Source organism: Scyliorhinus torazame, chromosome 30 (genome assembly GCF_047496885.1).
Source record: "Scyliorhinus torazame isolate Kashiwa2021f chromosome 30, sScyTor2.1, whole genome shotgun sequence".
Classification (NCBI taxonomy): Eukaryota; Metazoa; Chordata; class Chondrichthyes; order Carcharhiniformes; family Scyliorhinidae; genus Scyliorhinus; species Scyliorhinus torazame.
Window position 1 is genome coordinate 1,757,960 of NC_092736.1, and position 16,874 is coordinate 1,774,833.

General features: G+C 48.5%; 1 protein-coding gene across 10 annotated transcripts in view; it reads left to right on the forward strand.

Annotated features, from left to right (window-relative positions):
- The window catches only part of LOC140404308 (neogenin-like), a 223,681-nt gene that overhangs the window by 172,950 nt on the left and 33,857 nt on the right, over positions 1 to 16,874 (forward strand). For all 10 annotated transcript variants that reach the window (XM_072492648.1, XM_072492655.1, XM_072492651.1 and 7 more), the window contains exon 20: positions 633 to 827. In XM_072492648.1, the coding sequence (XP_072348749.1) occupies positions 633 to 827 (195 nt within the window). The remainder of the gene's footprint in view (positions 1 to 632; positions 828 to 16,874) is intronic.

The following is a 16,874-nucleotide window of genomic DNA, read 5'->3' on the forward strand; positions in this document are numbered from 1 at the left end:
TAGATTGTGGCTGGTGGGGGCTTGTGGGGCAGGTCAGGCACGTTGCGGCTTTAGCCTCCCCCTTACAGCACAGCCCACTACAAACATGACTCTGATGTTACTATCTGTGATACTCTCACAGAGCTGACTTTGTGCTAACTATTCCTGCCGAGTCATATTTCCGTTGCTGGGGGGGGGGGGGTAGAAGTAGGTGATCTTTATGATGGGGATGATATGAGATTGGAAACTCAGTGCAATATCGTATAGAAATACAACCAGTTTGATTCATCCTGAAACAAGGAATGGTTGGGATGAGTGGCAAAAACAGAGCTTGTGGTGGGGACAGAGGTGATGGTTTTATGTTTAGCGAAGGAAATTGGAGCTCATCAACGACTGGATGTCAGTCCCATTTGTACAATTATTTTCTGTTGGACATCGCATCTGCCCCACAAAATAAACAGATTCCACAACAAGAGAACAAGGTTAATTATATTAAATAGGCAAAGGGGATGAGTGAATAAGTTCATCCACCAATACTTTGGAATATCATTCGGGGGCGACAGGTTGTTAACAGAGAAACTGAAGTTTGTGATAATAAAGTTAATTTCTTATCTCTGTGTATTTCTTCCTTCTCCCCTCTGTTCTCCACCTAGGATACATCATATATTATAGCACAGATATTACTGCAGAAATCCATGACTGGGTGATTGAGCCAGTGGTTGGAGACAGACTGACCCACCAGATACAAGATCTCACACTTGACACCACTTATTACTTCAAAATCCAGGCTCGTAATTCCAAAGGCATGGGGCCATTGTCTGATTTTGTCCAGTTCCGCACACCCAAAGGTAAGGGTTGAGTTTTTACATCCTGAGTGAGATTCTGCGTGGGAGCCCGTCCGTAAGAGAGGCTGCATTTGTGCTGGATACAAGATCAGAGTCTGCAGACTTTGGAGGTTCAACCAAACACTTAGAGCTTTATTTAGAAGATGTTTACACTACCGGCTGCGATGTTAGACTGCCCACGTACGCAATTGTTCTCAGAAAGTGCCCCTGTTCAAGTGCAAAGCTGCTTGTGAGGAAATACTAAAAACACCACGGAATACACAACATTTCCTCCCCCTTTATAATCAACATCCCTGACACAATAAACAGAATAACATTAACGATCAGTTAGCAACACGATCACTCATTGAGCAACAGCAGCAGTCAATGGGCCAGGCATCCAGAGGTCGGCGTTCTTGGTGCGGTTCCCCGTGAACCTCAGGCGTCTGCTTTTTAATACTTGCTGCAACCTCTGGTGTCTTTGGCTTGGTACGAGGGTCCTCCGTGTTTACCTTAGCCGGGGCCGCCGTGGTGATCGGAGGTTGACTCGGTGTTTGATTCGCAATTGAGGTGTTGTTTTCCCCACTTGGTTTGGTTCTCGGGAAGGTCCAGGTCCTCTCTCGGCGCAGCCGGATTTGGAATCTGTCGGTTCTGCCTCTGGTGGATTGGTTCCTGTTGCCAGAATTGATCCTCCTGCCTTCTCCATATTACATCCCTTCGGGTCTGTATGGTGTAGGAGTCCGGTCCGGTCTGTGCTACGATGCTGGCAGGAATCTACTTTTCAATTGTGGTATAATTTCTTGCCAGAACCTCTTGACCGTGTTCTCCCCCGTATAACCTGACCCTGCTGCTGCTTCTCGACAATTTACTTTGTCTTGGGTGGTTTTAGCAAATCGAATGCTGTGCGTAGTTGATGTTTAATAATTAGCAAGCTGGAGAAACTTGGGGTGTTGAGTGTGTAATATTCCTGTCCGTGAGCAGGAATTGACTCAAACATTTAGACAATTAACCTTGTTCTCTGGTTACCTTTAACAAATGTTTCGTCATCTGTATAAAACGTTCTGCCAGCCCATTTGTGGCAGGGGGATAAGGAGCAGACCGAATGTGTTGAATTCCATTCTCTTTCAAGTCGTTTATGAACTCTTAAGATTTGAACTGCAGCCCCTTATCGCTCCCCAGTTGTTCAGGGTAACTGAATCTGCTGAAGATTTCACCCAATCTTTCCATTGTTTTCTCCGATGACGTTGACTTCATGATCGCAAATTCAGACCATTTCGAGTGAGCATCGACTAGAATGAGGAACATTCGCCGTTCAAACAGTCCTCCGTAATCATCATGTACCTGTTGTCAGGCCTCTTCTGGCCATTCCCACGGGTGCAATAAGGCCAATGGCAGCAGGTTCCACACTTTTGGACAAATGGACACATTCCTGCCTTTTCCTTGATTTCTGTATCTTGCCCTCACCACCAAAAATAACTCCTGGCTCTCCCCTTCACTCTTACAATACCACAGTGGCCTTCGTGTCATTGGTTCAATACAAGGTTTCCTAATATCCTAATAGTTTTTTTTAAATTAAGGGGCAATGTAGCGTGGCCAATCCACTTACCCTGCACATCTTTGGGTTGTGAGGGTGAGACCCACACAGACAGGGGGAGAATGTGCAAATTCCACACGGGCAGTGACCCAGGGCTGGGATCGAACCCGGGTCCTCAGCGCCGTGAGGCAGCAGTGCTAACCACTGCATCACTGTGTGCCCCCCCTCCCCAGGTTTTTTAATAATGGTGGAACGATGAAACTCATTCCCCAAAGGAGACAACCTGCCTGTACAGATAACTCACGTCTTCGGGGGGAATGTGGCTTTTACTTTGTGGAGTGTGTTTATTTCCACAAAGTCCTGCCTCGCAGCAGCTTATCCATAACCTGTGAAAGTACTGGATCACTTTTGAAATGTTTCTTCAGCTGTCCTGCGGTTACAGGAGTGTATCTACTTACTGGAATAGTAAATGTTTCCACACGACCTGCTTATCGCCCAACTATTTTGTGAGGGTAGTCGGGAAGTCCATCTGCGTTCCCGTGCAGGTTTGACTGACGATACTTGATTGTGTGTGTGCTGACAAGAGCAATGCCCACCTCTGCATTTTGCTCTCTGCCAGTGATGGAATCCTGGTATGAGTTACAGGAATCGATGTTAGTGGACGATGGTCCATCGATAAAGTCAATTTCCTCCAAAAAAGGAATTGGTAGATTTAGTCCAAAAATGATTCCTTGGGTATCTTTCTCTATCTGCACATAATTACTTTGGGCTTTATTCCAGATCTTTACACGAAGACGATCGGCTTCTCTTCACTTGTGGGCATTTTGTGGGGAACCACCGCCCTAACCCACATGCCAGTTGCAGGGGTAAATTTGGACCAAAATGTGTCAGAGCTTCTGACTTGAGTAGCGCCTCTTTGGCTTACACGATCGCTCACTCACTTTTTATTTTGACACAGTAGATCGTGCACGGGTTTTAGAATATTCACCAGATTAGAGACAGACCTTCTATAGTAATTTAGTACGCCGAAGAAAGATTGAAGTTGGTTGACATGTTGAGGTACGGGAGTTTTGACTTTCAAAGGTGACTCATGCAGTCCCTTGGCATCGCTGACATGACGCATATATTCAATTGAAGATTGGAAAAATTCACATTTGTCTTTTCGGACTCTTAATCCACAATCTTCTTATCTCTGGAGTGTGACATCCAGGTTGAGGCGATGTTCTTCCCCATTCTTCCCAGTAAGCAAGATGCCATCCAGATAAAACAGGACTCTGCCTAATCACTTATGATTTGGTCCATCGCTCGTTGGAACAATGCTGACACTGAAGTGATGTCAAATTAAATCTTTAGTATCAAAACAACCCTTTGAAGGGCAGCACGGTAACGCAACGCTTAGCACTGCTGCCTCACGGCGCCGAGGACCCGGGTTCGATCCTGGCTCCGGATCACTGGCCGTGTGGAGTTTGCACGTTCTCCGCAGAACCCAAAAGATGCGCAGGGTAGCTGGATTGGTCACACTAAATTGCCCCTTAATTGGAAACATTAAAAAAAGTAACTCTTTGTGTGTCACAATCATCAAGAATGTTGTGAATCCTGATCCACGTTCATTTGAAGATATCCTTGACAGGTCACTTTCACTTGCGTGTTGGCCTCCAGCCAACCCAGCAAATCGCTCATTTACCAGGGGTTGAAGGTGCTGCTCGGCACATCGATCAGGATTTAAATGCTCCACAAATGCGATTATTTTTTCAAACGGCTACAATTGGCATGGCCCATCACTCACGTTAACGGGTTCAAGGACTCCTGTTCTGACCAATTGTTTTAATACTGCCTCTATCTTAGGTCTGACCTAGCCTTGAGCATCTCGCCTGACAGTACGTTTATTGACAGTTAATCTTCAGACTGTGAATCGAGTTCCTTTTCCCGTCCTTTTTGTACCACATGGACACTTCTTCCTGATTCAGATTGCCATAGGTTTTATTTGCCTCTTGCTCCCAGCAACCTTTGCCTGAAACTTGCTTCTTCTTCCCACAAACATGAAATGAAATGAAAATCGCTTATTGTCACAAGTATGCTTCAAATGAAGTTACTGTGAAAAGGCCCTAGTCGCCACATTCCGGTGCATGTTCGGGGAGGCTGGTACGGGAATTGAACCGTGCTGCTGGCCAGCCCTGGTCTGCTTTTAAAGCCAGCTATTTAGCCCTGTGCTAAACCAGCCCCAAACAACTTGGCCCTTTCTGCCACATGGTGTCTTTGCACCAACAATCTGCTGCTGAGTGCTCGGTTTTTGCACACCTATGGTAAGTGTGAGTTTGTGTTTGTGTTTCAGCCGACAGCTTGTGAATTCATCTGCTTGAACTCACCCGTCGAGCTTATTTGACTGCTTATTCCATGGATACAGCAATTTCCAAAGCTTTCTTTAAAGTCAGGTGGCTTTCGGTTAACAACCGATTTTGAATAGCTTTGCTCCTTAAACCACAGACTAATTTATCTCTGATGGTATCTTTTAATGCCTCCCCGAATTCGCAGTGTTCAGCCAGGGTAGCTACAAACTGTGTAATCGATTCACCCGTTCTTGGTTGCATTTATGAAACCTTTGTATGATATTGTGCCTGGATTTTCCAAACGTCCCACACTCCTGAGGAGGTTAAATGTTTCCCCCCCCATTATGTTCAGGCTGTTGCGACTTTTATATCTGCTGCTATCTCGTTAGCTTGGAAAGATAGTCGAGTCGTTCCGTTTACGAGCTCCATCGCCCTGTATTCTCGTCAAGCGGTTCCATGGCGCCAAAAACTCCGACCATTTTTCTCTATGGAAGAACCTGTGGGTGCAGGATGTACCATGAAGTTTTATTACTGCCTTTCTTCCTGTCTCCCCAGAACAAGGCACATCCCAAACTCGGCCTGTTTCTCTTTGTGTTCTGCAACACCCCAGCTCTGGATTTGTTGTTTCAGGGTACTTGCTACTCATGGCCACTGAGTTCATTTCGGGCTTCTCTCCAAGGTTGTTTCCTTCGGATTTGTTGGTGATTTTCCGGTCCCTCCAGCGGGTGCAGCCCTTGTCTGGCTCCCCGGTCGCCAGCTTTCCTGTGGTGGATTCAAGATTGAGTCTGCCTGATCGAGTTTGGAGGTTCAACCAACACCTCGAGCTTTATTCAGAAGATGTTAACACTACCGGCTGCGATGTTAGACTGGCCGCTTGCTCGCACAAATGACATCATGCCATCATTCTCTTAAAGTGCCCCTGTTGAGCTACAAGGCTGCCTGTGGGGAGACATTAACACAGCATTCTCTTAAAATGATGCAGTAACTTCAAGGAGAAACGATTTCTGTAAAATTCTGGAGAGTTTTATGTTTGCTGTAATTCCTATCATTACTTCACCACCTGTCCATTCTGCATTCCCCAAACAACTGGACTCTTGAGTAGAGGGAGACGTATTTATTCATCTCTCCCTCTTCATATCCAGATATTATTCCTGCCCCTGTATTGACTTAACAGTGCGCCTACCTCACTGCTATTAGAATTAGGACAGAATTGTCGGAAATGCAGTAAGTTTGTGAGCAGTATGGCCACACCTCCAGTGTGGCCAGTGGCCACTGCAAATATACCTCCATTGTGACCAGCGCAGCCATACCATCAGTGTGGCCAGTGCCCAGTGCAGCCATGCCTCCAGTGTGGCCAGTGCCCAGCGCAGCCATGCCTCCAGTGTGGCCAGTGCCCAGTGCAGCCATGCCTCCAGTGTGGCCAGTGCCCAGCGCAGCCATGCCTCCAGTGTGGCCAGTGCCCAGTGCAGCCATGCCTCCAGTGTGGCCAGTGCCCAGTGCAGCCATGCCTCCAGTGTGGCCAGTGCCCAGTGCAGCCATGCCTGCAGTGTGGCCAGTGCCCAGTGCAGCCATATCACCAGTGTGGTCAGTATCCTGTGTGCCCAGTGCCCAGTGCAGCCATGCCTCCAGTGTGGCCAGTGCCCAGTGCAGCCATACCTCCAGTGTGGCCAGTGCCCAGTGCAGCCATGCCTCCAGTGTGACCAGTGCCCTCGGGCCACTACCTCTGTATGTTTAGTGGTGGAGAAGGTCCCCAGTGGAGAAGGACATCCAGGGTCAGTGCTGCCATTTGAACTCTGCTCCTGTTAAGACCCCGGCAAGTTGTAAATGGGCTCGAGAGGAAAGAGGAAACGTAGATTTCCCAGAGCGAGAAAAATAATTTGTCAAAAACACATGTCGACATTCACGATATTTAATGATTCGGACTTTGTGTCTGAAGATTATGGGATTGCGAGCTGTTCAATGTATTTATGGAAATAGGCGTTTGAATTGAGATCTTTGAAATGAGACAGTGCGTTCTAAATACTCTGGCAGCTTTTGTTGTGCGTTCACAGAATCTGCAGCTTGGAGTCTGTGGCCGGCGGGGTGGCTGCAAATACTGAGTTGCCTTGCGATGTTTAAATACTTGTCTCGATCACATTTCTGTAACAGTTTTGCTGTGACTAACCTTCGCCGGTTTGAGATGGGTGAGGGGACAGTGGTCGTCAGGGAGTAAGTGAGGAAGAGATCTGGTGCTCATCACTCTGTGTGTGGTCATTTTGAAATGGGATTGAAGCTGTCTGTGGCTGTGCATGTGGCCAAACCTCGCTCTGTGACTGTCCCTGTTTTTGCTGCTTTGATGTGTTTGTGTCTGGTTCAATTTTTGATTAACCTGGTCTCTCTCTTGTTGGATTGAATTGCTTTTGATGATAGCCCTGATCTGTTTGCTGGGTCATTAGACAGAATGGCGAATGAGCAAGGTAACTGCACTCCACCTGCTTCAACCCTGGGCTTGTTGGTAGTTTCTCACTTGCTCACCATTTGCTGTTTCCTGACACTTAACCCCTTCATCTCCTCTGGCCTTCAGTTAATATCAGTCTGGAAAGTCAGGGCAGGGGTTACTGGTTTAATTCCCCACCGCATCACGTGTCTCTCTCTCTGCAGCTGCCTACGAGGTACAAAGCACCACGGCTGGTCCAACTCTAACCACTTCCCCAGAGGGAAGAGGGGGAACTCAGAGGATGAATAATTCAACACATTCCTAAAAAAAGACAATTTGGAAAGAGGATAAGATTCATTTATCCGTGTTTTTATAAAGGAGAAAAGAGCCTTTTCACTTTGCATGTGAAGCATCTTCATCTTCACTTAAGCTACAAAAGCTATATATATGTGTTCAGATTAAATAAATGTACACCTGGTATAGTCAAATGTGTTGTCTATGTTCTTTGAAAGCATATTCTTTGCAAATCCCGTCCCTCAAGATGTGGATTTCTGGCTGGGATACAGGCCCACGGACACTAGATCCTTTTATGACTGCAGCCAATTGCAAGTCTTGCACGTAGCCAGTGAGAGTTAACCAAAGTGGGACAAACGCAACCCTGTGGAAGGCTCCCCTCCCAACACCGATGGTCCTACCAGCTGTGGACCTCTTCATTCTCAATTTGAGGAGTTCTCCTGTTCATCTTACCAGCTCAGCAGCACCTACTAATTGTGCTGCAGGTCCTCCAATTGGTCCTCCTGCTGCGAGGGGAACTTGCAGGGTGCGATGTTTCCACGCATCCGCTGCCCTTGTCCTTCAAGGTGGCGGAGGTCGCGGGTTTGGATGGTGTTGTCAAAGGACTCTTGCTACAGTGCATCTTGTAGATGGTGCACTCTGCTGCCACTGTGTGCTAGGGGTGGAAGGAGTGAATGTTGTACGATGGTGGATGGGTGTCAATCAAGCGTGTTGCTTTGTCCTGGATGGTGTTGAGCTTCTTGAGTGTTGTTGGAGTTTCACTTGTGCCGTGTATGTTGAGGAATCGCTTTAGAAATCTGGAGGTGGGTTTCTTGTCTCAGAATCCGCAGCCTCTGACCTGCACAGTGTTTGTACGGCTGTTCTAGTTAACGTCTGGTTACTCAGGATGTTGATAGTGGGGGATTCAGCGATGGTAAAGCTATTGAAACTCAAAGTGAGGTGGTTAGACTCTCTCTTGTTGGAGATGATGTGGAGATGGATCATTGCCTGGCACTTATGTGGCACAAATCTTACTTGCCCCACTGATCAGCCCAGGTCTGAATGTTGTGAGTGCAGACAGTTGCTCTATCTGAGAAATTGACCTATTTTGGAGAGAGCATTATTGATGAAGCAGCTGAAGATGGTTGGGCCTTGGATACTATCCAGAGGAACTCCACAGCGATAACTAACCTCCAACAACCACAACCATCTTCTTTTGTGTTAGATATGGCTCCAGGTTCTGTAAAGTTTCAGCCTTGATGCCCATTGACTTCAATTTTGCTAAACTGCCTCATTCCACTCATAAGAACATAAGAACTAGGAGCAGGAGTCGGCCATCTGGCCCCTCGAGCCTGCTCCGCCATTCAATGAGATCATGGCTGATCTTTTGTGGACTCAGCTCCACTTTCCGGCCCGAACACCATAACCCTTAATCCCTTTATTCTTCAAAAAAACTATCTATCTTTATCTTAAAAACATTTAATGAAGGAGCCTCTACTGCTTCACTGGGCAAGGAATTCCATAGATTCACAACTCTTTGGGTGAAGAAGTTCCTCCTAAACTCAGTCCTAAATCTACTTCCCCTTACTTTGAGGCTATGCCCCCTAGTTCTGCTTTCACCCACCAGTGGAAACAACCTGCCCGCATCTATCCTATCTATTCCCTTCATAATTTTATATGTTTCTATAAGATCCCCCTCATCCTTCTAAATTCCAACGAGTACACTCCCAGTCTACTCAACCTCTCCTCGTAATCCAACCCCTTCAGCTCTGGGATTAACCTAGTGAATCTCCTCTGCACACCCTCCAGTGCCAGTACGTCCTTTCTCAAGTAAGGAGACCAAAACTGAACACAATACTCCAGGTGTGGCCTCACTAACACCTTATACAATTGCAGCATAACCTCCCTAGTCTTAAACTCCATCCCTCTAGCAATGAAGGACAAAATTCCATTCGCCTTCTTAATCATCTGTTGCACCTGAAAACCAACTTTTTGCGACTCATGCACTAGCACACCCAGGTCTCTCTGCACAGCAACATGTTTTAATATTTAATCATTTAAATAATAATCCCTTTTGCTGTTATTCCGACCAAAAATGATAACCTCACATTTGTCAACATTGTATTCCATCTGCCAGACCCTAGCCCATTCACTTAACCTATCCAAATCCCTCTGCAGACTTCCAGTATCCTCTGCATTTTTTGCTTTACCACTCATCTTAGTGTCATCTGCAAACTTGGACACATTGCCCTTGGTCCCCAACTCCAAATCATCTATGTAAATTGTGAACAATTGTGGGCCCAACACTGATCCCTGAGGGACACCACTAGCTACTGATTGCCAACCAGAGAAACACCCATTAAACCTCACTCTTTGCTTTCTATTAATTAACCAATCCTCTATCCATACTAAAACTTTCCCCTTAATGCCATGCATCTTTATCTCATGCAGCAACCTTTTGTGTGGCACCTTGTCAAAGGCTTTCTGGAAATCCAGATATACCACATCCATTGGCTCCCCGTTATTTACCGCACTGGTAATGTTCTCAAAAAATTCCACTAAATTAGTTAGGCACGACCTGCCCTTTATGAACCCATGCTGCGTCTGCCCAATGGGACAATTTCCATCCAGATTCCTTGATGATAGATTCCAGCATCTTCCCTACTACCGAAGTTAAGCTCACTGGCCTATAATTCAAGTGCTTTTCTCAGTCACTCTCCTCCTCTTGGCAGTTTAGCTCTTGTGTACATTTTTGGATCAAAGCTGTAATGATGTCTGGAATCCAGTGGGTCCTGGTGGATCCCAAGCTGAATGTCAGTGAGGAGATTTGCTGTCACTTGGTATTGTGTAGATTTTTGTTGCCACACTCTGCCCTGCTTTGAGGCCAATAGTTAGGACGAGCAGGAGTTACAGGTAACTGTTCCACCCAGGGCAATGTGGGTGGATTTCCGATCAGCAGCTTGTGTTAGATTTTGATTCCCATTATCCATGGCTTTGAGCAGAACTCTAGACGATCAGTTACAGTTTGTAGCCAGCGACATTTCAGATAGACTCTGAGGGGACTCCACTGACTTGGTCCGACAGAATCGATGGAACTTGCTGTAGTGATTGGCTGATGTGTGAATTGGATGCTGCTGACCTGAGCTTCACTTTGACTTGAAGCAACACAAACCTGTTATTCATATTTCCAAGTAAGAAGTCTTACAACACCAGGGTAAAGTCCACCAGGTTTGTTTCGAATCACTAGCTTTCGGAGCGCTGCTCCTTCCTCAGGGGAATTCACCTGAGGAAGGAGCAGTGCTCCGAAAGCTAGTGATTCGAAACAAACCTGTTGGACTTTAACCTGGTGTTGTAAGACTTCTTACTGTGCTCACCCCAGTCCAACGCCGGCACCTCCACATCATGGGCGCTATTCTTCCCCCCCCCACGCCGGGTGGGAGAATCGCCGGAACGGCGCGTGAATCGCGCCACCCCGACCCCCGCACGCGATTCCCCTACCCCCCCCCCGGAAACCAGCGGCGCGCGATTCGCACCGGGCCGCTCGGAGAACCGGCGAGCGGTGATTCTCCGGCCCGGATGGGCCGAGCGGCCGCTACGACACGACAGGTTCCCGCCGGCGCCGTCCACCCCTGGTCGCTGCTGGCGGGAACTCTGCTGGAACGCTGGGGGGGGGGCCTGTGGGGGAGGGAGGGGGGCTCCTCCACCGGGGTGGCCTCCGATGGGGTCTGGCCCGCGATCGGGGCCCACCGATCGGCGGGCTGGCTTCTCCCCCCCCCCCTCCCCCCCCCCCCAGGTCTACCACCTTCCGCCCGCGGCCCCAAAACACCGCCGCCATGTTGGTGAGGGGCCGGCGTGCGTAGACGTTCCCCGCGCAAGTGCAGGATGGCGCGGCCGAACTGCGCGTTCGCAGGATTGGGCTGCCCCGACTGCACATGCGCGGGTTGGCGCGGCGGGTAAGGACGTTGGAGCGGCGTGAACCACTCCAGCGCCTGCTGGCCCCCCTCCGGGCCCTGCTCGCGCCGTCGTGAAATGTGACGGCGTTCACGACGGCGCGAACACTTGGCCTCCATATCGGAGGACCGCCCCCCATATTTCAGTAAGAGAAGAAAACACAAGAAACAATTTTTGTGCCGATGCCGCGCTGTCAGTTTCCCTTCCTTTTTTCAAACATCTATTTTTGTTGCTGTGTGACTTCGCCCTCAGCAGGTTCTACAGTCCCATCACACCACCTCCGTCTCCGCACACCTCAGCCCCAGCCAACGCCTCCGACCCGCCTAACGGAACAGAGACCTATTCCAAACGTCCCTGCCCCCACCTCGCCCAACACGGCCGAACAGCCACACCTCAGAGTAACCAATCAGGTGCTGACAAGCCAAAACCTCCGGTATTACATCTTTTGTCACCAAGATACTGGTGTTTGACTGGCTGGGACTGTGCCATGACCAGTAGACTGTGCCAATATATAAACAAAAATAGCAGATTAAAAAATGTGATAAATCGAGCAGTCTGAGTGTTAGTGCTGCAATATCGCTGTGTTATTTCAAAGACTGTCACTTTAACACAAGGAGGAGTCTTTGCTGACGCTCTTTGGCGTTGTCCCATCAGTAATAACGGAGATTACAATATCTTCTCTGTCTGGCAGGGGGGGCTGCATCTTCCTTGGGCTCAAACCAACATGGAATGCTGATGCTGTCTGTTTATTCCTGCTGCTCTATTCTTGTGTTCTGCTTGCTTCTAATTCTTCAATTATTTTTAATAACAGCCATTATTAAAATCCCACATAAACATGCTTCAAGGGGGTCACTACAGCGATGCACTTCTTTCTATAGCTCATTTTGACCCTATCGGTGACAGCACTTCAAACCCAGCCCATTGATTGGGATACACAGTGAAACCTCCTGAGGAAGAAATGAGAAGCTTCATAAACATCTCCCTCTAGTCCATGGTAAAAATCCCAGCAGCGAGCAGGGGTTTAATATGTCACACTGTCGCCTCTTAGGATTCACTATGGAGACTCCAGCACAAAATCTGTCTGTCACAGGGCAGTGCTGAGGGAGAGCTGCAGTGTAGGAGGTGCTGTGTTGACACAGGGCAGTGCTGAGGGAGTGCTGCAGTGTAGGCGGGTCTGTATTGACACAGGGCAGTGCTGAGGGAGTGCTGCAGTGTCGGAGGTTCTGTGTTGACACAGGGCAGTGCTGAGGGAGAGCTGCAGTGTAGGAGGTTCTATGTTGACACAGGGCAGTGCTGAGGGAGTGCTGCAGTGTAGGCGGGTCTGTATTGACACAGGGCAGTGCTGAGGGAGTGCTGCAGTGTCGGAGGTTCTGTGTTGACACAGGGCAGTGCTGAGGGAGAGCTGCAGTGTAGGAGGTTCTATGTTGACACAGGGCAGTGCTGAGGGAGAGCTGCAGTGTAGGAGGTGCTGTGTTGACACAGGGCAGTGCTGAGGGAGTGCTGCAGTGTCGGAGGTTCTGTGTTGACACAGGGCAGTGCTGAGGGAGAGCTGCAGTGTAGGAGGTTCTATGTTGACACAGGGCAGTGCTGAGGGAGAGCTGCAGTGTAGGAGGTTCTATGTTGACACAGGGCAGTGCTGAGGGAGTGCTGCAGTGTAGGAGGTGCTGTGTTGACACAGGGCAGTGCTGAGGGAGAGCTGCAGTGTAGGAGGTGCTATGTTGACACAGGGCAGTGCTGAGGGAGAGCGGCAGTGTAGGAGGTGCTATGTTGACACAGGGCAGTGCTGAGGGAGAGCTGCAGTGTAGGAGGTGCTATGTTGACACAGGGCAGTGCTGAGGGAGTGCTGCAGTGTAGGAGGTGCTATGTTGACACAGGGCAGTGCTGAGGGAGTGCTGCAGTATAGGAGGTGCTGTATTGACACAGGGCAGTGCTGAGGGAGTGCTGCAGTGTAGGAGGTGCTGTATTGACACAGGGCAGTGCTGAGGGAGAGCTGCAGTGTCGGAGGTTCTGTGTTGACACAGGGCAGTGCTGAGGGAGTGCTGCAGTGTAGGCGGTTCTGTATTGACACAGGGCAGTGCTGAGGGAGTGCTGCAGTGTAGGAGGTTCTGTATTGACACAGGGCAGTGCTGAGGGAGAGCTGCAGTGTCGGAGGTGCTGTGTAGACACAGGGCAGTGCTGAGGGAGAGCTGCAGTGTAGGCGGTTCTGTATTGACACAGGGCAGTGCTGAGGGAGGGCTGCAGTGTAGGAGGTGCTATGTTGACACAGGGCAGTGCTGAGGGAGTGCTGCAGTGTAGGAGGTGCTGTATTGACACAGGGCAGTGCTGAGGGAGTGCTGCAGTGTAGGAGGTTCTGTATTGACACAGGGCAGTGCTGAGGGAGGGCTGCAGTGTAGGCGGTTCTGTATTGACACAGGGCAGTGCTGAGGGAGAGCTGCAGTGTACAAAGAACAAAGAAATGTACAGCACAGGAACAGGCCCTTCGGCCCTCCAAGCCCGTGCCGACCATACTGCCCGACTAAACTACAATCTTCTACACTTCCTGGGTCCGTATCCTTCTATTCCCATCCTATTCATATATTTGTCAAGATGCCCCTTAAATGTCCCTATCGTCCCTGCTTCCACTACCTCCTCCGGTAGTGAGTTCCAGGCACCCACTACCCTCTGCGTAAAAAACTTGCCTCGTACATCTACTCTAAACTTTGCCCCTCTCACCTTAAACCTATGCCCCCTAGTAATTGACCCCTCTACCCTGGGGAAAAGCCTCTGACTATCCACTCTGTCTATGCCCCTCATAATTTTGTATACCTCTATCAGGTCGCCCCTCAACCTCCTTCGTTCCAGTGAGAACAAACCGAGTTTATTCAATCGCTCCTCATAGCTTATGCCCTCCATACCAGGCAACATTCTGGTAAATCTCTTCTGCACCCTCTCTAAAGCCTCCACATCCTTCTGGTAGTGTGGCGACCAGAATTGAACACTATACTCCAAGTGTGGCCTAACTAAGGTTCTATACAGCTGCAACATGACTTGCCAATTCTTATACTCAATGCCCCGGCCAATGAAGGCAAGCATGCCGTATGCCTTCTTGACTACCTTCTCCACCTGTGTTGCCCCTTTCAATGACCTGTGGACCTGTACTCCTAGATCTCTTTGACTTTCAATACTCTTGAGGGTTCTACCATTCACTGTATATTCCCTACCTGCATTAGCCCTTCCAAAATGCATTACCTCACATTTGTCCGGATTAAACTCCATCTGCCATCTCTCCGCCCAAGTCTCCAGACAATCTAAATCCTGCTGTATCCTCAGACAGTCCTCATCGCTATCCGCAATTCCACCAACCTTTGTGTCGTCTGCAACTTACTAATCAGACCAGTTACATTTTCCTCCAAATCATTTATATATACTACAAAGAGCAAAGGTCCCAGCACTGATCCCTGTGGAACACCACTGGTCACAGCCCTCCAATTAAAAAGCATCCCTCCATTGCTACCCTCTGCCTTCTATGGCCTAGCCAGTTCAGTATCCACCTTGCCAGTTCACCCCTGATCCCGTGTGACTTCACCTTTTGTACTAGTCTACCATGAGGGACCTTGTCAAAGGCCTTACTGAAGTCCATATAGACAACATCTACTGCCCTACCTGCATCAATCATCTTAGTGACCTCCTCGAAAAACTCTATCAAGTTAGTGAGACACGACCTCCCCTTCACAAAACCGTGCTGCCTCTCACTAATACGTCCATTTGCTTCCAAATGGGAGTAGATCCAGTCTCGAAGAATTCTCTCCAGTAATTTCCCTACCACTGAAGTAAGGCTCACCGGCCTGTAGTTCCCGGGATTATCCTTGCTACCCTTCTTAAACAGAGGAACAACATTGGCTATTCTCCAGTCCTCCGGGACATCCCCTGAAGACAGCGAGGATCCAAAGATTTCTGTCAAGGCCTCAGCAATTTCCTCTCCAGCCTCCTTCAGTATTCTGGGGTAGATCCCATCCGGCCCTGGGGACTTATCTACCTTAATATTTTTTAAGACACCCAACACCTCGTCTTTTTAGATCACAATGTGACCCAGGCTATCTACACCCCCTTCTCCAGACTCAACATCTACCAATTCCTTCTCTTTGGTGAATACTGATGCAAAGTATTCATTTAGTACCTCGCCCATTTCCTCTGGCTCCACACATAGATTCCCTTGCCTATCCTTCAGTGGGCCAACCCTTTCCCTGGCTACCCTCTTGCTTTTTATGTACGTGTAAAAAGCCTTGGGATTTTCCTTAACCCTATTTGCCAATGGCTTTTCATGACCCCTTCTAGCCCTCCTGACTCCTTGCTTAAGTTCCTTGTAGGAGGTGCTATGTTGACACAGGGCAGTGCTGAGGGAGAGCTGCAGTGTAGGAGGTGCTGTGTTGACACAGGGCAGTGCTGAGGGAGAGCTGCAGTGTAGGAGGTGCTATGTTGACACAGGGCAGTGCTGAGGGAGTGCTGCAGTGTAGGAGGTGCTGTTTTATAGATGAGACATGAAACTGAGGCCCAGTCTGTTCCCTCATTTGAAGAGCGGAGGAGTTGTCACTGTGTCCTGAACTATTTATCACTGGACCAAGATCATTAAAGCAGGTTTTCTGGTCATAACCTCGTTGTTATGAGATATTTCCTGCACAGCAACAGTGATTAGACTTCAAAAATGTTTTATTGATCCGAAACGCTTTAAGACATTCAGAGGTTTTGAAAGGCGCTATCTAAATATATCTTTATTTTTGTTAACGATCTAAATAAGGAACTCCATGAACAGAGACCCTATTTCGTTGAGTGACTCCTTAGTAATTGTCATCCGAGGTGCAGCCTGATTGATTTTAATATTTTATTGTAATGCTAAATGCACATTCCTTTTGACAGTTCCAATTGTAACTTTAACCCGAATCATGTATTATTGATAACTCTGTATTGTCTGCAGGAGGTAAAAACTGACCAACGTAACCTCCGTCCCATCCTTGAGATCTACAGGCGGCACAGTGGTTAGCACTGCTGCCTCACAACTCCAGGGACCCGGGTTCAACTCTGGCCCCGGGTGACTGCCTGTGGAGTTTGCACGTTCTCCCCGTGTGTGCGTGGGTTTCCTCCGGGGGCTCTGGTTTCCTCCCACCGTCCAAAGATGTAAAGGTTTGGTGGATTGGCCATGATAAATTGTCCCTTAATGTGCAAAGGGTTAGGTGGGGTTGCTGGGTTACAGGGGTAGGGTGGGGTGTGGGTTTAGGGTGCTCTTTCCAAGGGCTGGTGCAGACTCGATGGGCCGAATGGCCTCCTTCTACACTGTAGGGATTCTATGATTCTATCTGCTCATTCAACCTTTTCCAAACCAGTTGTGATCTTTGTAAATCTCACCCTCTTAATGCCTGAACGAACATTGAAAATTCAGTAGCTTTAGGTTAGCAAATGGTATAGAGTAAAATAATATTAGCTTGGTGTTCAAGGAGATTTGGCTCTCATTGTACACGGATCAGAAACAGTTACGATGCAGGTACAGCAATCAATTAGGGAGCAAATGTCTGTTGGCCTTTATTGCAATGAGGTGT